The sequence below is a fragment of the Scardinius erythrophthalmus genome, assembly GCF_964197995.2.
Source record: "Scardinius erythrophthalmus genome assembly, chromosome: 2".
Taxonomy (NCBI): domain Eukaryota; kingdom Metazoa; phylum Chordata; class Actinopteri; order Cypriniformes; family Leuciscidae; genus Scardinius; species Scardinius erythrophthalmus.
In genome coordinates, this window is record NC_138222.1 from 47918003 (window position 1) to 47942601 (window position 24599).

Here is a 24599-nt window from a genome sequence, read left to right on the forward strand (position 1 = left end):
TATATTTTGTTAGGTACCATTTAATTATAACTGAAGTTTCTGTTATGGAAGCAGATAATGGTTATAATGGGCACCTATTAACGTACTGTAGTTTGGATGTGCCGGCTTCTCAGGCGCACTGTGATCTCATTTTCCATTTAGATAAATCCAAACTTATCTTTGTGGGCCTGCAAGTAAAGGCACACATCCGCATCTTCAAGCCAAAGCGAGCGCAGGAGCACAATGAAGTGTTTAGAGCTTATCTTTTTCATTTTCATGGTACGAATGTTCTTTGTGCTTCATTAATCTCTTATACAGGATAGAATAGGACAAGGATTGTGGTGATGAGACAGTTTTCTTGGCTCCGGTTTCACCCTGAATATCCTCCACAAAATTCGAAAGGTGCCATTTTTATGCTTGTCCTGTTGGGAACTACATTTTATTAGGGACTGTTTTTGTATTATATTACTACAGTATTTGTGTTCAAATGTTCAGGCAAGGTTCTGTCAGAGTTATGAACATTATTCTAGTAACATTAATAGAACTTTAATTCAAAATGATCTGGGGCCAGTTGCATAACATCAGTAACATGAAATCGTAGATTGGTCTAATTTGATGGCGAACAGTAAGACTGATTACCCCTAACTAACTGCTAGTTGGTCATAGTAGTTCTTAAGACTTTAAGACATTAAGTCTTAACATAATGGCTAAGTTTATGCAACTGGCCCATAATGTTCTCACAACGTCAACACAAGATAAAAATCAGCATCGTTTTTCTAATGTTCATCTAACATTTTTGAAATGTTTCAACTTGTTTCAGGATTTTCAGAAATTAATCAAAAGGAACATTCCCATAATGTTTGCAAAATTATAAAATGGATATGTTCCTTTAACTTTCGCATAACCTCCCCAAAAAACATTTTTAAAACTTTCAGCCAGCATTAAAAAAATGACAAAACATTAATGTTATATATTTTTGTTTGCTGTGAATCCAGCTATTAAATAGATGTAGATCAAGATGGTGTTTTCATACTGCTAATGTGATAATATTGTTTCATTTTTATTTATTTTTTTAAATTTGTGATAGTTCCTCTGCCACTCTCTGACTAGCCCATGTTACAGTACCTTGCGCAGTCTAGAAGGGCCATCAATTAAATATCAGCACACTCATATATTTTTTAACAAGAGTGTTTAAAATAAGACCTCTGTGTGGCATAGCTCTCTCTCTCTCTCACACACACACACACACACACACACACACACACCGTGTGCACTTTAGACGCCTCTCCTCTAGCACTCCAGAGAGACAGAGCACTCAGGACTGAATGAGTTCTACAGAAATCTCCATCAAACAGATTGGAAGGCTCAAGATAGACCTCTAGTGGCTGAAACCAAAACACTATGATTAGCACTTTGTACTCTGGTGTCATGAAGGCATGCTTGTCATGTTCGCCATGGTTTCCATGCTGTTTTTGCACGCTGTATCATGGTCCGAATTTTACTTCTGTAATTATTATCTTATAAATTGTTATTATTAATTTTAGATGCACACTATTTTAATCATCAAATGGATTGTACTCTAAGAATTATGGCCTGGGTTCCCAATCTTGGCATCACATTGTGATAACGACTAAGTAAGTTATGCAGAGTTGTAGACAGACAGCCATCGAGTGCCAAAAAAAAATAAAAAATAAAAAAAACAGTAGTAGCCTTTTACAGTTCCTCCTGAACCAAAAAAATGAGCTTACATTGCATTCGCGCCGTGTCACACCATAATTGCAAGATAGTAACCCATGACGTTCTGTTAATGTCCTCAGACTCCGATTTATGCCTTTCTATGTCAACCAGAGGTGGACAGTAACAAAGTACATTTACTTGAGTACTGTACTTAAGTACACTTTTTGAGTATCTGTACTTTACTTGAGTATTATTTTTTCTGGAAGCTTTTTACTTTAACTTCACTACATTTGAAAGACAAATATCATACTTTTTACTCCATACGTTTCTGTCAAGGTCCTTGAGTAGAAAGTAATAATGTCAGTCAGGGGATGATTTTGGTTTGGAAATGAAGGTCGGGTTGACGTCAAAACCCGACGTCAGATTTACGTCAAAACACAAAGTCAGATTTACGTCAGAACCCGACGTCGGAAAGACGTTGGATTTTGGTTGGAAATGAAAGTCGGGTTGACGTCAAAGCCAAAAAACTAAGCCAAGGGCACTATTTGAGGGAACAGCCATTTGGGTGTCCGAAACCATTGTAGACGTTATTGAGTGCACTTATTCAATCTCATATTCAATCCCACTACTGGAACTGTGTTCTAGAAACAAATATAATATTGATATGAGGGCAGGCAGGCAGACTCAGAGGCATAAGGTACTGTAAGTATTACATTCAACAATGCAACAATAATAAAACAATGCATTGACATTTACTTTTTACTTTTGATACTTAAGTACTTTTAAAAACGAGTACTTCTGTACTTTTACTTAAGTAAGAATCGGTCTTTACAACTTTTACTTGTAACGGAGTAATATTTGACCAGTAGTATCTGTACTTTCACTCAAGTAAGTTGTGTACTTAGTCCACCTCTGATGTCAACACTATCAACGCTGAAATAAATCTGAAGCAGTCAGGTGGTAAAAGTAAGAGCTCTGTAAGTTGTTTACGTTCATTATTATTGTAATGTTATGTGCTTTGAGACATGAGGTAATTTAAAGCTGTCTCTCGTGACTCTGGCTGTGTTCATGTGTTTTGAAGAAGGCGTGGCTTTGGAGACGCTCTGAAGGAAGGGTGGGATCTCATGCTTTCAAAGCTAACTTGCTATTGCTAATCTCTATGAAATTGCCAACCCCTACCTTTAACCTAAACAAAAATGAGAAATGTTGCATTGGCAAAAAGCTGAAATAAAAAAAGTTCTTGTTTATTTTATTTCGAGTAATAAATGTGTTTATAACCTTGCTTGGAAGTCCTATTACATTGTAACATTCTAAAAAGTCATTTTGAAGGGCACAAAGGGATTGTTACATTTTGAAATATAACTATTTATTTTAAATTGTAATATTTCACAATATTTCACCACTTTGACTATTTTTGATCCAATAAACGCAGCCTTGGTGAGAATAAGAGATTCTTTCAAAATCACTGAAAGAAACTTCCCGACCACAAATGTTTGAATGGTAGTGTGCATTGCTGTGGCTTGCACACTGATTCACTTCCAGTCATTAATTTAAATCACACACTAAAGCCAGGCTTGATTTTAACTTTGGCCACTGGCCAGCACCATTTCCTTACCGCCAGAACATTTAAATACTGTAGAGAAAATAAATGCCTAATGATGCATTTAATGAAAAAATGAATCTGATGTAGGTAAACATTCATTCAAATTTACTCAATTAAATATCTATTATAATTCTGTAGAATAATGTACAGGACTGACTCAAATCCTCAGATAGATGATTTATGACACATACAATGACAGCTATTTAAAAAAAAAAAACAGCAGTCCTTTCTTCAAGTATTCTATAAATCATTCCCATAATAGAAAAAAAAAATACAGTGAAAATTATATAGAATCATGCTCTAACTACTCGATTCAATGTCCCTACACACTATATCATAATGAACAGCATGTCAGTTCACCGAGACCAAGTCTTTACACTTTACCATTTGTAAAATTATAATTTACAGCTGCTACACAGAAGGATTGTGGTAAAGCTTATGCACATTTTCAGTGGAAAAGTAAGCTTTACAAAATAATGGAATTAGGTTCTGTGTGAACCAATGGCGCACAATGACATTACATCCAAAGCTCTTTTGCAGTCTTTCAAAGTTCAAAATTAAGAGGTCACTTTATTATGGAGGCTCGAAAGTGCAAGTTCCCTTCAGCTCCAGCTCAGTCCTGTCCCACATCTTTATCAGTGGTTTCGTTGTGGTTTGGTCGATTGCTCAGAGCAAGCTGCATTGCCCAGATGGTCAGAGGCCTCATATACGCGAGAGAGCGGTAGATGCTTTTCTCACAGTATGCTTCGGGAGTCTGGAAGGCCATTCCCATTCTCTCCCACACAGCACGGTAACAGCCTTCTGCAGTGCGCAGACCCTCATCCACCATGCCCTGGGAGATGCCGAGAGATGTATTAGGAGATAACCGAAAGGTTCACTTAAAGGTATAGCGGAGGATCTTTCCAAATTTTAGATAACACCCGCCCTCTCCACTTTTTGAAAAGTTTGATTGATTCACCAGAATGATTGACAATTAGGAGGACCAATAGTTTAGGTTACCCACCAGGAAGTAAAACATCCTCCGCTATACCTTTAATCTGAAACCTGATGATTTGACCTGAGGTTTGACTTACCTCATGTATCATTGTAGCTGCCAATCCGTACACTACTCCCACCCACACCTCATCCGATTGGACACTGGAACGATCAGGAACACCTTCTGGTCTCATCCCATTCACTGCACCCATCTGCCCGCCTGCAAAGCTCATAACATTGAGGTCAAACACTGACTTCAATGCACTACGGATTTTCTCCTTGGGAAAAGCCTGCACAGAGAAATGGATGTAAAAAAGTATAATTTCGTATAACATAAATAAATATACACATTTTTCAAATAAAAAAAATCAATACTTTTATAAAGAAAGGACGCATTAAACATTTATAATATCACAAAGATTTTTGTTCTTCAGAGTTTAGCTGCATCCCAATTCAGAGGCTGCATCGTTCGAAGTCTGAACGTGTCACAGCGGCACGGCGAAGGCTGTCCCAATTCGAAGGCTCCTTCAATGCGTCGGCATACAAATGCGTCCTTCGTATACTGGACCACATAGGAGTGGATCCTTCGCAGTCTAACTTATCCCAAGATTCATTGCACACCGAATGATTTTTTTGCATTAAATTACTTGATAATCCTTTTAAATGTAAGAATTGGGTTTAAACTTGCGTGAATATCTAACGAATACAAATGTAAAAGGTTCAAATGTTGACATATCTTACTAAGATGCAATTTTATACTCTTTATTATGTACATAAATGGACCAAGGTGAACATCTTTAGACAGGTTGTGATCCTTGTTTTGTTTTAAGACAGTTGAATATAACTTTCCAAAAAGTCCAGTACAAACGTTACTGCCACTCATCAACGGCAGCTGTGACAGTTGCTAGGCGACAAGAACAATCGTCCATACGCTAGACTGTCCCATTTAACAACACTCGATTCGACCTTCGCGGCCTTCGAGGGATGCAGCCTCTGAATTGGGACACAGCTCCTCTGTTCATCAAAGAATCCTGAAAAAGAACTGTCTCTCTATTTTCACAGTTCATTAAGCAGCACAACCATTTTCAACTGTGAGGATTATAGTATTCATATGTTTCTTGAGCACCAAATCAGCATATTAATGATTTAATGATTTCTGAAGGATCATAATGGCTGCTGAAAATTCAGCTTTGCCACCAGAGGAATAAATTACATTTTACATGCAGCCTTGGTGAGCATGAGAGACTTCTTATGTTGAACACTAGTGTAAATTGTTGTTTATATTTAAATATAAATTGAAATTGTTGTTTATTGTTAGCAAATGACAGCTAATACATTTATGTCAAAGCATTGAACCGTATTTTAAAGATTATCATTATTTCTTATGGTGATGAAATCATATAAAGTTATTTTTAAAGACCCACTGTGGTGAAAATCAAGTTTTGAATGTTGTTTATATGTCTATGTGGTGTTTTTAATATGCTTAATATGAAATTCATCAGTCAACATTATTGCTGAGTATTTTCTCCTTAAAACTGCAGTGATCTAAAGACAGTCTCAAAAACGCGGTTTGAAATCGCCGGTGTTTCTTATGTCACAAACATGTTGTGACCAATCACGTCAACATGCGGGCGGGCTTCAGCATATCATTACTATGCTCTGAAGCAGAGGGGTCTCAAGAGAAGCAAGGTTATCCAGGTAAATTTTTCTGTTGAAATGAAAAATCGTGTACATTTAGCAATATAGAGAGTGAATTATATACATGATGTATATTACGATGTTATGATGAACTATATGCCTTTCTCCACTGACGTTCTAAGTTGTTCAAAGTGTTTTTAAGGAGACTGATTTTTAGAAGGCAGACTGAGATGGCGAACATGGATTGTGTAACACTAGCAACACCTTATTAGCTATTTGATAACATATTATTAGCTATTTAATAACATAGTCAAGCCAAAGACTAATATCAGTTACCGTTATGTGTCAGATGTTGTAGAGAATGACACATAAAATTACTACATACGCATTACTATTCTAAAACACTGACTTGTAGACGACCCTGTGTAATTCACTCTTCCACTTCTTCTGAATCAGTTTCTGGTTCAAACATTAAATCAGTATTTCCACTTGCCATTATGCAGCGTTTACTACAGTAAAGTTGAGCGAGTGGATCAGGTAGTCCGATCTGGTGCGAGTGAGAGGAGGCAGGGACTAATTTGCATATTCAGGGTGTGGAGTAACATTCAAGCTATTTTAAGGCATGAAGAATTTATCGTTTTTTTGTCATTTTGGTGAACAAAGATGAGTTTTAAGGGATAAAATGATTGACTGCAGGGGGACTTAAATGAAATGAAATGAAATGAAAATGAAAACGAAGTGGTAAATATACAAACAAATGTTTGTAAAATCTTTCTCAGACTGACCTGGTAGTCATTGTCCCCAAGTCCAGATGCCCTGAGGAACCACTGGCCTGCACACTGGTCAGACATTACACTGTTGGACAGACTCTGTCCGCTGCTGTCATAGTTGTAGTATTTGCCTGTTAGAGAAAGAGAAAGACATTCCACAGGGGAAAAATTCAATTAATGTTGTTGGAAGACTAAATGTTTTATTCAAAGTCATATTCTCTTTCCAAATGATACCTCAGTATAGAAACAGATTTAATCTAATGGATGAGCATAGTTTTTAACAAAAATGGAAAATTACAGTTAGGTTAAATAGCCCTGTGTCTGCTTACACTCACCATTCCACAAGAGTTTGTCAAAGGCTGCGCTTCCTCTTTCTAAAATATCTCTGTAGCGCTGATAAACAGACTCGCAATTCAGCACACGTGCCATTTTACACATCATGCACACTGATGCCAGCCACAAACCTCCACAGTATGCACTGGAAGAGCAGAAACACAGGGGTTACTTGAGCTGCTACACCAGACATTACAAAACTTGTGTCATGATACAGGTTTTTAATATACAATGTAAAAATAACAATCATATAGTTTAAATATTCTGAGAAATTTCATCTTAAGAAATAAAATAAAATAAAATAAACATCCTGAGTCCCAACCTGGGTCCTGTCACCTTCCATCCATCATATGTCTGGTCTGCATAGCCAGAATTTTCTATCAGCCCATCACCATCTTTATCAAACTTCAACTCTGTTTCCATGACTGTCTGAATAAAGCAGAATATCAGACGTTTGAGTAATGTGTCCTAAAGCACTTAGCGTTTGACAAGCGCCTCTACATTTACATATACAGAAGATATGATGCTGTACAAACTACTAAAATAAAACACAAACAACTCACCTGGCATATAGGCCACATGTCCTTCAGATACTGCTCATCCTGGGTCAGGTGATAGTCTCGGAACACCTGAAGCACAAACTTCAAGTTCAGATCCTTCCAGTCGGCTGTATCGTGGATCAAGTAAGCATTGACACGAACCCATGGCTCATCATCTGTTTCCACAAGGAAAAAATGTAAATGAGGTTCAAGATTATCACAATTTTTATTTTAGGTTATTTCTCTTTCTGTCTTTTCCATATGCAACATGTGTGAATTCATGGTCTCCTATTATGCACAACTCACCAGGGTCTCCAATGTCGTGAGGTACAACGCCCCGGGTCTTGACTGGGGAGTATCGGCCGTCCATTAGATTTAATCTCTCTGTAGGGTCATGCTGAACGACACTACCAGCTGAATAAAAGAGAGAGAGAGAGATTTAAACAAGCACAGAATGCAAAACGGAATGGGAATGCATCAACAAATTAATTTAAAATACAAAAAGTATGTTATTACTAATGAATTTGAATACTGTCTTCAATGTTATCAGAAAAATGGAAGCTTAGCTCACCAATATCATACTGCAGACTCAGAGCCAGCTTGGGCCAAAGCATGATGAGAGCGAATGAAGCATAGAAGTGCACATCATACGTGTTATACATCCTATACTCCTGACCTGGGACAAGACAGTAAGAGACACAGAATTGATTTATTACATAAATTAACATTTAGACCCTGTTTCACAGACAGGACTTAGATTACGCCAGGATTGGGCCTTAGTTAAATTAGAGCATTTAAGTAGCTTTTTTAAATGTGTCTTAGAATACAATTTTACTGGTTTGCATCTTGAGACAAAACAATGGCACTTTCATATTTTAGTGCAATTTCCTTTCAGTTAAAAGAGCTCAAACATGCATTTTAGTCTGGGACTAACTTAAGTCTGGTGTGTGAAACCGGGCATGAGTGTACAATGAACTGAGATCTAAAGTATGAAAATTTGTTTGATTAGAACCAGTGTTGTAGTAATTAACTCTAAGTTATAACTAAAACCATTAAAAAACGTTTTTGGTTTTTGAAATAAAGCTGAAATTAAATCAAATATAAATATTAGACAAAATATTGAAATGTTGCCTTGGCAACTAACAAATTAGTTTAAGTTGAAACACTAAAATCAATCAAAGCTATACAGAAATATAAAAATACTAATAAAAACTAATAAAAATGACAAAAGCACATAACAAAATGAAAACTAAAATTGAAAATATAAAATAAAAGCATGAATTAATACAATAATAGTCTATAAATAATACTAAAATAACACTTATTAGAACCTAGCAGCCAACAGATTTACTCTCATTAAAGCTAGTAATAATTTTTCATGATGACTTTTGGTTCCTAAATCAAACCCCGGTTTCACAGACAAGGCTTAAGCCTAGTACCAGACTAAAATGGATGTTTGAGCTGTTTTAACTGAAAGCAACTTGCACTTACATATCTTAAATTATGTCACATTTATAAAAGCTACTTAAATGGCCTAATTAAACTAAGGCCTAATCCTGGCTTAATCTAAGTCTAAGGTCGGTGAAACCGGGCCCGAATGTCATAAGCCTATTCTAAACAAATCTTGAGCTCAGTTTTCATTTTAAGGCAATACTGAATGTTACCCTCTAGGTAAGCGAATCGGCCGTACTCCTTGACAACTTCAGGCTGGGCTGGAAGCCCCCCATCCTCAGGACGAAGCCCACCGCTGATATCAGCATCCTCTGGAAGCTCCACCCACACAGTTCCACCATCCGCAACAAAGTAGAGCTCATTAAACAGAGCAGATTTATACCAAGCAGGAAGAGACCTAGAAGAACAAAGTGTTTAAGGCTACCAGTGACTGAAATATTTTAATAATAACAAATGAAAAACACAAATGAAAAATACAATGAAAAACACAAATTACACAAATTGATGAAAAACACAAATTAATCTTGAAATAAATTTATTTCACACAATATTTAGTAAATGTGCTTCGTCCAATGGCGGTGCTGTCAGTACATTTTAAAACTGAGTCAACAAAGAGTTTTGCCAAGCTGGCATGGATGTCGCTGATACTGCTAATCTCAAATTGGCCAAATATCAATAGATGAATCAGCCTAGCAACTGAATATAATAGCTGCCTTATGCTGAAACAAAGATGGACACTCAGAATTAGTATATTGCATGTGACTAGGGCAATACCACTCAAAAAACACACATTTCATTCTACATGAAGTGCACTCAATGAAAGTATGGGGACTGGTGAAACAAAACAAATAATATGCACAAAATGGCATATAAGGGTTGCTCTTGTCTATGCACATAACGGATAAATAGTAATCAAATCAATACACAGGAACGATGACTGCCTGCTTACACACAGTCTTTTGTAAAGAGTCACTCAAATCAGCCGTGGGTAACTTGATTAACTGACAGCGCACGCTATTATTACGCCATCACGCTTGAAATATTTCATGGGGAAATGACATTTCTTTACCCGTCCTGTAGAATCGGCCTCTGCCACTCATCAATGCTCTCCTCCCATTTAGTGTAGTGTGTGAGGGCGTAGTGAGACAGAGACGGGGCAGCGTCTCCTTTGGTGCCATAATAACGTGTGTATCTCCTGAAACAAAAATACAATCATTGTGCCTGATGAAGACCTGAGGGTCGAAACGTTGCTTGAATAAATTCTTTTGGAGCAGTAATTTTCAGTGTGCGGACTTCACACTTCTTTATTTTATCTCGTAAAACAAACACCATACACACCCTGTTATTACTTCATAGCATCATTATTTCATCATCTCAAATGCAATTATGTATTGCATAAACAAACTGAGACATATTTCTAGGACCATTAAGATCTTCATATAACAATTAAGCACATTTTCCCCAATTCCCATTATTGTAATGCAATGAAGTCTCATTCTCATTAACGTAATGCAAACAAAAGTAATGACATATTTTTTTTAATTAGTAGTATTTATGCATCATTGTCTCCTGGGTTCTCTGAGATTAAACAAATCATCATTGCTGCTCTTATATGAATTCGTAAGGAGCACAAACTGTGACCTTTCAGAATTTTCCTGATGTTCGCTGAGCTCACTTTATGACTGATGATGAGTCTCTTCCTTTCATGAAGCTTGTAAATAATGAAGCTTCTTTCTATGTCACATTCACAACACTTCCTTGGTGAAATTGCTTAAGTGTCGTTTCCTTTTGAAACATGAAGCATGGACGAGACATGTCAAAGTGTTTGTGCCTTGATTTAAGACATAAGTTATTTTTTACGCCCTCAGTTATTTCATCAATATTTTTTCTCAGTTAAGAGAACAACCGTAAACCAATAATGTATGTATCTGCCATTTTGTCTACATTTAGGACTATACTGGGACATTCAGCCATTTATTTGAAATGGGATGTTTTTGTAACAATGTAAAGTCTTAACTGCCACTTTTGATCAATTTAATGCATCCTTGCTGAATAAAAGTATTTAAAAAAAATGTAAAAAACATACAGACCCCATTTTTTTTACTTTTAGTGTAAATGGATAAATTGATTAAAATGCGTTTTTTATATAATAAAAAAATAGGGTATTTAAAGAAGCTTTTAAATAATATACCATATTTCTGTTAAGGTTAAAGGTCCCATGACATGCTACTTTTTGTAGGCTTTAATATAGGCCTTAGTGGTCCCTAGTACTGTATCTGAAATCTCTTTCCAAAAATTCAGTCTCGGTGCAGAATTATAGCCACTACAAGCCAGTCCCAGAATGAGCTTCCTTCAGACGGGCCGTTTCGGTGTCTGTAGCTTTAAATGTTAATGAGGAGGATAAAGGCGGCGTAAGGTGGAGGGTGGGTGTGGCCTTGACCATCTGCGGCAACGGTAGACCATGCATGTTTACATTGGATATATTGCAATGGCACGGAGACACGCAGTCGTTCAAGCATTTCAGTTTGACCCAGAATCTGATCCAGATGGAGAAGCAACGGATGAAGAAGTTGCAACTCAGCGGCTCCAGCAGGACGTTTCCGAATGGTTAGTTTAAAATATTATGTCTGGACTTTATTCGGATGGTTTAGTTATTATCATGTAGCTAACGCTAACCTACTGTTGCCTTTTCACGAGAGATCTGTAACATCTGTAATTTATCTTATTACAATTACATCAAGCTCTGCGATCTTGAAATGCGGATATCGCGCACGCCGTATAACCAACAGGAAAACGCTATCCAAATAACAAAGAAGTGTACAACACTCGCGTTACAGTGTGTGTATTCACACACATACTTGATGCTATCTAACTTTACATTAGCGCAAGTAACTGCATAGCTAATGTTACAGCCACATTCTACGTGTAACAAGCTAGGTAACCATAAACAGTAAAGCAACAACTTGTATTATTAGTTGACTTATTTGTCCGAGGTGTGTAACTGAGCCAAAGAGAGTTGGTAATGATCCAGACTTTAGTTTCGGACGTTCAGCAAGCCCAGCTCTTAGAAAGATAGCAAAAGCTCGATTTACACCGATTAAAATTTCTAGAAACTTGGGGACCATATACAGGCTAGGGGAAGTCATATTAATGTTAAAAAAAAACAGAAAGTGAAAATTTCATGTCATGGGACCTTTAAACATTCTTGTGCTTGATAAAAATCAAATGCCATCTCTGTGACATGCAATTTCCACACACACTAAAAAAAAAAGACATCAGTATGTCCAAGGTAACCTGATCCATAATGTGTACAAAGAGAATGACAGAAAGATTAGAGAGCAGATAAAAGAACAAACACAAGCGAGTTTGGAGTTGGAGACACCGAAAAAACAACAGTGAAAATAATGCAGTTTATTTTAATCATTAAAATATTTATACATCATGGTCTAATTCATCTGGATTCTCTGAACTGAAATAATTTCCCCCTGCATGACTTAATGCTGTTTGCATTAAAAATTTACAGTTGTTCACTTCTCAGAAAATGGTCCAAAAATATTGATGACTCATGTTTTTTGAGTCCACATTTTTGTCCAATAATATGCTCTCTAGAATGAGAATCTCCCTCCCACTGACAACCAACCAGCAAGAAGCAAATCATGGATCATAACTGTAATGTATTAATAAGCTCGGTGAAAGGAAGGGATTTATAATTTGTCCATATACACATACCTGACGTATATTCTCTCTCTGGAGCCAAATGTAATTTTAGGCATATCCCAGGCCAAACTGAACTCCACACGGTTGTGTTGGTTAGCAGGCACCGAGCAGCTCACAGCCAGGGCTGCCGCCACTTTCTCCCCTTTCTTTGTGGGTGTGCTGGAGTCCTTAGGCGAGTCGAGCCGTCCATCTGTCATGAGGTCACTCCACAGAGCACTACAGGTTCCCTTTGGGCTAAACGCTGTCTGGTGACTGATCTCTTGGTCAGACTAAAATAAAGTGAAACTTTAAATAATTAGGGGAAGTACAACAACTGTCTCAAAACCCAGTGAGCTACCTAGCTAAACAGATTTTAAAATACAGTTCACCCAAAACATTTAATTCTAGCATAATTTGCTCACCCTTAATGTTGTTACAAACCTGTATGACTTTTTGTCTTCAGTGGAACATGAAAGATTATTTGAAGCTTGTTTTATATTTAAAATGACAGTCAATGGAGTCTAAAACAACATTGGAATCCATTGACTTTCAAAAGAAGACTTATCTTTTTTGTGTGTTTCACAGCAGAATGAAATGCAGTTTGGAACTGTAATTAACAGTTTAAGCTGTCTTTAAAGTCTCGTTTCTCAAACGTACTTTACATTAGCTATATATTTGCATAGTTTAATGTGGTGAACCACAGCAATCAGTCAACTTAATAATACTCTTACTTGCACAGGGACACAGGACCACACACTGTACAGCAAACTGATGGTGGAACCAGTTTGGCAGAGTACATTTGTCTGTGCACTCCTTACAACAGAGTTGTTTTCTTCAAACATTTACTACAAGCAAAACCTGCTTCTAGATTTACAATGATGCATTACCTTCTCTCTTGCAGCTATACACAGAGTGTAAGGGTTGACAGGCGTCTCGTGATGTAGTAAAACCCCAGACACAGATTCTCCCTCTTTTTCAAGGTGAAATGGTTCATTCCAGTGGCCCCCTATTTTATCGTCTTCATGGCCCGACCCATTAACCATCGTGAACATGATGGAAACATCAAGAGCGTAGTCATTCTTATTCTCAATGTCCCACACAAACACAGCCACAGGAAGACTGGAGTCCTGAAAAAGACAAAAAGAGATTAGTTTTGAAACAGCAAATTTGGTGGATTAAACTGTAAAAAAAAAAAAATCACTCACATACACGCCATCTTTACATTTTAATCCATTAAATTTACTGTTTCAAAACTAATCTCATTGTTTGTATGTATTTCACAATATTACTGAGATGTGATGTCCTGTGATGACAAAGCTGAATTTTCAGCATAATTACTCCAGTCTTCAGAGTCACACGATTCTTCAGAATTAATTCTAATATGCTGGTTTTGTGCTCAAGAAACATTTTTTTCTTATTATTTTCAATGTTGAAAACAGTTGTGCCGATTTATATTTTGTGGAAAGTGTGATACATTTGTTTCAGGATTATTTGATGAATAGAAAAGAACAGCATTTATTTGTAACATAATAAATGTCTTTACTGTCACTTTTAAAACGTCATTGCTGAATAAAAGTATATATTATAATATATTTTAGTACTGTCAAATCGATTAACATAAAGGTTTGTTTATATAATATACTGTATGTGTGCGTGTAAATATATATATATAAATATATATATATTTATATATATACACATACACACACACACACACACACACACACATATATAAATATATACAGAATACACACACAATTGCGCATATACAGTTGCAATCAAAATTATTCAACCCCCATTTCAAATCAGGTTTATTGACAACATTTACAGACTTTCAGCTGTTTGCAAATAACAAATCAAACAAAAGTTATTCAAATAGCTCAACACAACAAATGTTTCAAGTGCTTTCCCCAAATTCAATTGAAAACTTTTAATGACTTCTGCAGTCTCAAAATTATTCAACCCCTTTATGGCAACCATCTTTAGTACTTAGTAGAACAGGGGTTTTCAAAGTGGGGGCCGCCAGGGGGCGCCAGGGGGGCCGCAGCAAGTTGGGGAAAAAAGCGGAAAAAAGTAAAAAAATATATATTTATAAAAAATATTAAATATTTGCTAATATGAGTATTGTTATGAAATAACATTATAATAATTTGTTGCATAGCCTATCTTAACATTATACTTTTAATGTTAATATTTTAGAGATGAACTGATTGATCGGCTAGTGACAAGAATTGGCCGATTTTCACGTGATTTTCAGTCTGACATATGCCGATTCAAATGCACTCGGGCGCCGCATGAATAACATGATCGCACAACATCAGCATCACACATGCACACAGAACGCACATGTAGGAAACCTTGTGAATTACGGTCGTTTCAGACCGCGAGCAGCGCGATTTTTTTTCCGGCGTGCATGTTCAGTGAGTGCATTCACACCGCGAGCAGGAGCAGCGCGTGAGCGTCAAGCAGGAGCGTCGCGTGAGCAGCAGTGAAGCGGAGGGTTTCGGCGCCGAGTCTATTTTTGCTGCGCTGCTCACGCTCAATTAAAGTGAAGGCACACTTTTGATGGACAAAATAAATATGATTTCACACAAAAAGTACCTAAAATGCACATATTGCATGTATAGTTAGTGTGTTTGAACAAGAACTGGAGTAGGATTTTTGCCTTCATTTTCTTTTCTGACATAGCCTACTAAAGAAAATGAAGACAAACATATTTATAGAAAATGTATTAATTTAAACTTGTTTTTATTAATCAGTTTGGGTAAAAGTGGTGTTTTATTATATATAGGCTATATTGGGGCTGGAGGAATTAACGCGTTAATCTTTGCGGTTAATTTGAAATGTTTAACGCGTTAAAAAAATAACGCATTTAACGCAGCACTTTTTTTTTGCCTCGTTTTAATGATTTCCTGTTGCGGCTGCTATTAAAAAGCCGAAAATATGTGGATCGGGTTTCATTCTCGAGCAGCTTTAATGAGCGGGTCTTTTCCGCTCCGTGTGCGCCGCCGCACTCTCCGTTCCGTGTGTGTGTGTGTGTGTGTGTGTGTGTCGGCCATAGGTGTCGGCGCGCTGCGCGTTCTGCTCTGTCGTTCACGGCCCAAACGCTCCAATCATGTACCGATCACGCACTGGAAAAGCAAGTCCGCTCAAATAAGGTGAAATTTCTCTCTAGACTTCTGTTTGCTGCGCTGTTATTCATGCTGGGCAACAATGTTAAAGGGATAGCTCACCCAAAAATGAAAATTCTGTAATTTACTCTCCCTCAAGTTGTTCCAAACCTGTATGATTTCCTTTCTTCTGCTAAACACAAAAGAAGATATTTTAAAGAAGGTTTGTAACTAAACAGTTGCTGGTCCCCATTGACCATAGTATTTTTTTTTCCTATATGGAAGTCAATGGGGTCCATCAGTCGTTTGGTTACCGACTTTCTTCAAAATATCTTCTTTTGTGTTTAGCAGAAGAAAGAAAGTCATAAAGGTTTGGAACAACTTGAGGAAGAGTAAATGAGGACAGAATTTTTAATTTTTGGGTGAACTATTCCTTTAAAATGACCTGCTCTGATCACATGCTATGTGTAATAATAGCTTTTTTAGGACTATAGTTTATTTTTATAATTAGTAAAAAAAAAAAAAAATTGAAAAAAAAAATCTTAAATTGATTATGTTGATTGATTATTGAAAAAGAATAATACATTGATATATTGATGTTTAATATTATTTTAATATAGGGCTATTTTCTGTTCCTTTTTTCTGGTGATTCTAAGTTTTAATTATTGATGATTACAAGCTTGGAGGAAATGCAATTAATTGCAATTAATTACAGCAAATTGTGCAAGTAATTAGTTAATTTTTTCTAATCGATTCCCAGCCCTAATATATATATATATATATATCTGATGTTCACCTAGATGTTTTATTTATTTATTTCTACACGTGCCGTAGTATTGTCGATGGGTTCAATAACACATCCTGCAAAAGGGGGGCCTTGGCCAGAACCTAGTGGTATTTGGGGGGCCTTGGCATGGAAAAGTTTGGGAACCCCTGTAGTAGAACACCCTTTTGCTGCTATGACCTGCTGCAAACGAGATATATTACCAGACACCAGCTTCTGGCTCTGAGGAATCTGAGCTTGTTTCTTATGAGCAATGGCCTCCAGTTCAGTAGTATTCTTGGGTTTGTGTGCTGCAACCACCTTCAAATCCCACCAGAGATTTTCTATGGGGTTCAAGCCAGGTGACTGATGGCCACTGTAGAATCTTCCAGGACTTCTTCTGTAACCAAGCCTTGGTGGAATTTGAGGTATGTTCGGGAGCATTGTCCTGTTGGAAGGTCCAATGACGCCCAAGCTTCAGCTTCCTCACTGACGGCATGATGTTTTCTCCTAGGATAACCTGATACGTCAATGAATCAATTTTGCCTTCCACACGCAGCAGTTTACCAGTGCCATAGGATGCAAAGCAGCCACAGAGCATCACAATGCTGAACTGTAAACAGTGTTCATTTCAGCATATGCTTCATTCTTCCTCCAGACATACCGCTGATCCAGAGGGCTGAAAAGTTCCAATAGTTTTGTTTAATCACTCCACAGAAAAGAATCCCAAAACCTCTGTGGCTTATTTATATGAATTTGAGCAAATTGGAGCCGACTTTTCTTGTGCTTTTGGGTCAGTAGTGGTGTACATCTTGGAGTTCTGGCATGCGTTTAGTACACGCCTTACTGAGCAAGTGAAACCTCAGTGCCTGTTGCCACCAAGTCTTGCTGCAGGTCTTCTGGAGTCACTCGAGAGTTTTTCTGAACCTGCCTTCTCAGAAAACTAGTTGCAGCCGCCGATAGCTTCCTTTTTCTGCCCCGTCCAGGTAGTGTAACCACTGTTCCTTTAACTCTGAACCTGCGAACTATGCTTCCAACGGTGTCTCTAGGAAAATTTTGTGCCTTCGCTATCTTTTTGTATCCTGTTTCTTGTTTGTGAAGGTTGTTTGTTTGTGATAATACCTTCTCTTAACTATATTTCTAACTTGCAGTCAAACGTGACACTCAACAAACCTAGCCAGTTCAGGTATTTCATGTTTTCTAGCTCAAGCACAACTGGTGCAATTATGAAGCCCTAGTTACATCAGGTGTGCTTAAGACAACACCTTTTTTGCAGATTTGTGGTGTCGAGATGGATTCTATTCAGGGGGTTATTAAAGTTAAGTTATTAAAAGTAGCATTTTCAGTTAAATTTGGGTAAACCACTTGAAACATTTGTTGTGTTGAGTTATTTCAATTACTTTTCCATACTTTGCAATGGGTTTGATTTGTTCATTGCAAACAGCTGAAAGTCTGTACATTTAGCCAAATAAACCTGATTTGCAATAGGGGTTGAATAATTTCGATTGCATCTGTATATATATCTATATATATCTATATCTATATATCTATATATATATATATATATTAATGTGATTAATCGTTTTGAAAAAAAATAATAATAATACTAAATATATATATATATAAATATATGTAATATGTGTGTGTGTATGTATGTGGACACAATGTGCTTTAAATACCAAACACATTCTTGCTGAAATATCAAACCCAGCTTGTCACCTTGTAGTCGTGAGGGATGACAGGTGACACCTGTCTGCAGGTGAGAGTGACGTTCTGGCCAGGCAGGTGGTAGACGGTCCAGGCTCGTGGGTACAGGGCATGGTAAAAGGCGTATTCACCACAATAACCCCAGTTCCAACCCTGAAGAGTTGGGGGTCGCTCTGTAGACAACACCTGCTGGTACACTGTCTGACCCCCCCTGCGCAGACATACTGTAAACTAGGACATAGAAGGGGTTAAAACAGACTTAAAATGAGTGAAAGAGAAATTTGAACACCTGCATATATGACAACACACACTTGCTCATATTGTGAAATATTATTACAATTTAAAATAAATGTGCAATCAGCAATTCAGCAATCAGCATCATTACTCCAGGCTTCAGTGTCACATGATCCTTCAGAAATCATTCTAATATGCTGATTTGCTTCTCAGAATACAGTTATTATTATCAATGTTGAAAACAGTTGAGCTGCTTAATATTGATATGGAAACCATGATGTATTTTTCAGGATTCTTTGATGAATAGAAAGTTCAAAAGAACAGCATTTATTTGACATAGAAATTAAACATTATAAACATCTTAACTGTCACTTTTAATCAATTTAATGTGTCCTTGCTGAAAATGAGAGAATTCATTTCTTATCAAACAAATAAATAAATACAAATCTTACTGACCCTAAACTTTTGAACAGAAGTATGGCTTAAGTAGGTAATTTATTGGATCACAAACAGCCCTTTACCTGGTTAGCAATAACGGTTTTGTAATGGTACATTCCGGGATTTAGTTGCCAGCGGCAGAAATCCCCCCTCCATCCACGTGTAATACTGCCACCCCCAATGCCACCAAGAGGAGCACCTGCACAAAACACATCCTCCATTACATGAGGTCATTTTAAGTTTTCTGTTATTGCTTTGATATTTCTGGTTATCTTTGCACTTACCATAAATTTGTTTCAGTGGTAAAGCTCGAAACATATCAATAAAAGGAGCCTTCTTCTCAACTTGGGTCTTTTTGTACCACCATCTCAGATACCTGCTCAGACAAACATAAAGCAAGGAGGAATTTACAAAACTAACCTTTCTGTCATACCCACATACAGACTTGGAGTGATATTAATGAACAGTGAAGATGGGTAACTGAGAGTTTTGTTGAATATAGTGACATGTAACTTTGACTTCTTAAATGTGCAGTAAGCGATTTCAGAAAACTGCTCTTGAAAGTGGACCAAGCAGCACAACACACTTGTAGCCAATCAGTAGTAGGAGGCGTGTCCGCTCATGATGGGGGAGGAGAGAGAGTGAGCATCAAAATGCAAGCGAGGGAACGCAAAGTCGCAAACAACGCACTCTTACGACGACCATATCTCTGAAAGACAACAGCGCTTGAACAGACGACAGAGATTAATGCGTTTCCCAAAAGCATCGTATGCCTAAGTAGATCGTAGAATCATTGTCACCAATGGTCTCTACAATCAACTTAGCTCACGATGCTTTTGGGAAATGCAACCCAGACCTGAATCAGCCTTTCGTGACATGTGAATTCTCAGGTGTAATGTGATTGGAGTAAACGAGTTTCTTCTTGTTAACAATGCGCACCGAACCGCTTAATGAACCGCTGAAAATTCGCACGTGCGCGCGCTTCATGAAACACAATGCTGACATATTTATGTAATTAAAATCGCACTAAGCAATATAACGATTTCTATTTAACGTTGGTACATCGTGCAACCTGTTTGTATGTGTGTGTCATTCATGAAACGTAAATTTAGCTGCAGCCAATAGTGACTGACAATAGCGACCCACCTCTTCCCAATCTGAGACCCACAGTTTGAAAATCCCTGATCTACACTTTATTTTGCTTAGCTTCAACTATGATAAAGAGACATCCACTCTTCCATTGCGTGTTCGTGCATTTTGGGGGCGGAGCAACGAATGGAGGAGTGTGATTGTTTGGGTTGATTTAAAAAATCAACAGTGTTCAACAATGATTCTCAGAAATTGCTTACTGCACCTTTAAACAGGACTTTATGGCACCACAACAATGTCAGTCCTAATAATTAACCTCTCTCACACATACTGTATACATACAACATTTCCCTTTAGTCACTTTTAAACAACTCCATCCAACACTCATTCTTTTCTCTTGCTCATTCTCATGCTTTAATGCACACACAGCTGTTTTCAGTCGTCGCACTCGAGCACAATAGCGCTTAGAAACAGAGACTGATTCACACATACATAAAAGAGAGGATGGCATTGTGGGAAAGGCTGAAAAAAAGCTGTCAACTGTCTCTGCCCTGGAAAACAAAAAGTCACCTTTGCTAGTCTACTGACTGGAATTGATTTAATTATTATTCTTGTTATTATTAGTTTCTTTCCAAAACTGCAACCTTCACCTACAACAGAAGGTTTTAATTTCCAACTCAATACGATTATCACAGACGTTAGCTCTATGCTAGTGTGGATTGTGATTACTCAATCATACGTGGTAAAGGTTGAGCAACATGAATACGGTATTCACATACACATCACAGGACTGACTGTGTAAATGAGAATGCACAATGAATCTTTAAAAAACTCATCACAGTTTTTGTGTCAATCATTAACATGGAATAAAACACCACACAGGGACAATATTGACTGAATGATTCAGTATTGACAAAATGATTAACCAGCTTCAGCGGAAAATTCCATGCAGCAGCAATAGAGTGATGTTGGAGAAAAATTAATAGTGTAAAATAATTACTACAACAAAATACAGTATCTAAACCCAGGCCAAAAGCAATCAGGCTGTTTATTACATTTAAAGGGAGGAACTTCCTTAAAATGTATGTTACTGTGCAAGTCTAACTAGTTAGAGAGGAATAACTAACTACGTATTGGATGTAATGCAGTACATCATTGCATTACAGGACATCTCGAGTTTAACTAGTATGTGAGATGCAATACCATTCTTGCACAAACAGAATGGGCTGTCCTCTTTTTATGAAGATGTTATCAGTTACCATAAAACACTGGTTGGTTAAGTCAAGTCCCACTCCGATCATATTTCGAGCTATTTTTAAACATTCTCAGTGGTCTTTAAATGATGATTATGCCGTTTTTATCCAAAATCACAAAACCTGTGCTGTTTTCTGGGACTTCGCTTCAGCAGAGCGGCAGTAGCTCAATAGCAATTCGCCTCTGTGTTGTGGGCGGAGCCGTTGGCACGGAGACGACCCTCCCCCTCCTCTCCTCTGTACGTTCAAGACTTGAGCTTCCGAGAAAACGGAGGAGAAGCTGATCATCGCCGTTGCTGGGTTTCCTATCATTATCGGATTAATTGCAGTTTAACCATCACAGAGCTAAAATTTATCATTTGCATGTGTTTTTAAGTCCTGCCAGTTTAACAGGGCGCGCTTGACAGGGCATATAAGAACGAGGAGAGAGAGAGAGAGAGCCCCGGCCGCGCGCGCGCACTCACTATTAATAATAATAAATAATAATGTGACCAAAACGGTTATACAAATGCTGTCATTATAAAAGGTTTCTAGTGTCAATGTATCGCTTGTTTATTCTGTTTACTTATCATGGTGTGGCACTTCTCTTCTCCCATGATCGAACACAGAATGCTGCTACGTCAGAGCGGCCAAAGCGTCAACAAGCTTCCTCGTACTTTTTGACAAGCGTACTTGACAGGGCGGCCAGAGCTTCTTTGCCGCTCAAGTCGGCGGTGGTGTGAACTGTACGTAGTTAGTATTGCAACCCGCTACCGCACATAGGTGTTGATCCGCCATCGTCTTCTCTATTCCTCGGAACCTGAGCGGGCGGGGGCGGAGGGGAGTATGAGCTTGTGGCCCCACCCAGTGGAGTTACTACGTCACAACTCCAGTCTTTTCTAGCTGGCATTTTAGCGCCTGCTACTGATTCACAGCCATTTGAATGCAGAAATACTCAGAAATACAACTTTGAGCTTATTTTTCTCAAGATATGTCCTCTAACATCAGAAAAATGCTACAAGAACATGTTAACACCTAGAAAAACATGATTTTCATCGGAGTGGGTCTTTAAGTCAAGCTGACTGCTAAGAACCAGTAAGAGAAAGGTTTAGCAGAAAGCAGGGAAAACATGTCATTCTGAGGTCAAAATAGAACCACTTAACAACATTTCCAGTTCCTATTTCAACTATATAATGTTAAAGTGCAAAAGGCCTTTGAGATGTATAGAATGGTCTATTTCAGCAGCCTATGATGTGAACAATTAGTCTATTCTTTAGCAAATTGTGTTTACTATAGGAGAAACAAATTGAGACATGTCTTGTTAAACATACCTGACACCTAAAGAAATATGCTCGATCATGTTGGACAACGAGACGTCTTTGGCTTGAAACGGTTTCCGCTTCTCTTTGAACTCGTGTGCCAGACATATCCGCCAGCCGTTCTTGGGGACACCAAATCCTGTCTCTGTAGAAACGTACCGGCTCATCAGCTCGGCTAGAGATGTGCTGTCATTTAAATCCATAGTTCGAAGCTCTGGGATCACCAGTCCAAACCAAAAGTGTAAAAATCAGCTCCCTAAATCCTTTGAAAAAAGGCAAAATAGATAGAAGTGTTAATTTATATAGGTTTTATTAAAACCTATTTATTTAAAACTCTTTATTTAAAGACTAAAGCCTTAATGACACGTGGTTTGGTGACAAATCTAAAAATTACATTTCACCTACTGCATGGTGCAGGTAAGAGTAAAGATCACGTTTGATCTGCATGCACAGGTAGGTAATCTGCATACGAACGCAAAGTTCACATATCACCTGGGTGACAGGCGACAGAGCTAAGTTTACAGCGACAACCACGTTCTGGAGATGAAATCTGATCCTTTTCTGTTCAATTAACTAACAATACCTTGACCTTTCCTTCATTTCACCCTACTCCAGGCAAATCTAACCTATCATTTTTCTGTAAGGTACAATTCACCTGGCTAAATAAATAACACGTCCCTCTAAGCGTGTCTTGACATTCTCGACTGCACATGATTCAATGTCATGGCATGATATACTGCACTAAAATTCACTACAATAATAATATTAAATAAATAAGAATAAACTAAAATACATATTATTAAAATAATAATAATATATTATTATTAACTAATTTGAATTGAATATAATCCATTTTTAATCCATGATTTCTGCCCTTTACAAAAAATAACATTCCTCAAACCTCTGACACCTTTTTAAGAATTGTAACCCTGATTCCATTCTGCAATAGTTTTTCATACCTTTTTTTTTCCAAAATTATTTTTTGTCTATTTAATTCTGTTATTACTTTCTAGAAATGCTCTAAATCACACAAACTATGTTTTTAAACATGTCCCAAACTCTGGTTAGTGTTGCAAAAATTGCAAACTCGCATACAGATTATAAAAAAAAAATATATTTTTTATTTGGCCTAACGTTGCCTCCTGAGACAGACGATCATCATATTCTAAAGTCAAGCACTTTTACCATCCTTTCACTGTCTTTTTACTTATAAAAAAATAGTAAAACTTCATTTTCGGCCCTATTTTGAAAAACGTATCGCACACATACGACTTCCCATGCATTATTAATGTATTTCCCATAGTTATTATCTAACCCACGCTGTCCAGCGGAGCAGTGTAAACCTCTCTTACCCTTGCCTCCAGCTCCAACACCACCCAGGGGTCTGCGACGCGTCAGTGGCGAGCTGCACTTGTTTCGACGCTCGCCAGCATGACCGTGTCAGAAAAGCCACCCCGTGGCTGCTGCTGCTGGTCCACCTTCTTGCGGTTGGATCTTGGGACAATGTTTCAAAGTGAACAGCAAAAGCTAAGTTGTACAGTACAGACAAAAGCATGTATTTAGCATTTATAAGATTCCTGAAGTAAAAAACACATCATCTTATCCCGAACTACATATCCCGATCTCTTAATAATGAACAACTGGTCAAAGCCCGAGATCAATTCCCAGTTATAGTTCAGTACAGTAGGGCCTTCTGTTGGCCTGAACCAATGAGTAAACACTCGGGGGAGTAACTTTCAGCAGTGTCGTCATCTCAGTATTTTACAAATAAACACAAACATTGTTCTGTGTATATAGTTTGTCTCATAAGCCACGATGTGACTATTTAAACGATTCAACGTTACAGTTTCCTTATCAGTTTTGTTTTGATGAAAACCTACCACCCCCTTTTATTTTTTGGTCTGGAACTTTACGTCACATTTGCCACGGAGCCAATGCGAGTGGATGAACGTGTGTACTCGTTTCTCCGAATCGGTTCTTTTGAACAGTTTGTTTGTCGTTATTTAAGCCTGTTCCAGTCCAGTTTGTTTCAGTCCTGCTTTTGC

General features: G+C 37.6%; 1 protein-coding gene across 1 annotated transcript; it reads right to left on the bottom strand.

The window, feature by feature from the left end:
- Window positions 1-2864: 2864 nt before the first annotated feature.
- Window positions 2865-24481, bottom strand: gba2 (glucosidase, beta (bile acid) 2). Its single transcript, XM_081392150.1, has 17 exons — window positions 23907-24481; window positions 22567-22817; window positions 19199-19290; window positions 18998-19113; window positions 18255-18473; window positions 13550-13789; window positions 12696-12952; window positions 10036-10161; window positions 9179-9363; window positions 8086-8190; window positions 7821-7928; window positions 7539-7690; window positions 7298-7404; window positions 6978-7120; window positions 6658-6773; window positions 4333-4524; window positions 2865-4091 (listed from the first exon to the last, which is right to left on the bottom strand). Exons 2-17 carry the CDS (start codon window positions 22755-22757, stop codon window positions 3873-3875), a joined length of 2568 nt encoding a protein of 855 aa, XP_081248276.1. The 5' UTR covers window positions 22758-22817; window positions 23907-24481; the 3' UTR covers window positions 2865-3872.
- Window positions 24482-24599: the final 118 nt, after the last annotated feature.

Bases quoted from the DNA above. Each gene is read 5' to 3' on its own strand.
- gba2 (XM_081392150.1), bottom strand. From the start codon at position 22,757: ATGGATTTAAATGACAGCACATCTCTAGCCGAGCTGATGAGCCGGTAC. The intron at 19,291-22,566 runs GTATGTTTAACA...TTGTCTGAGCAG, and splicing joins CATATTTCTTTAGGTGTCAG to GTATCTGAGATGGTGGTACA. The intron at 7,691-7,820 runs GTGAGTTGTGCA...TTGTGGAAACAG, and splicing joins TCACGACATTGGAGACCCTG to ATGATGAGCCATGGGTTCGT.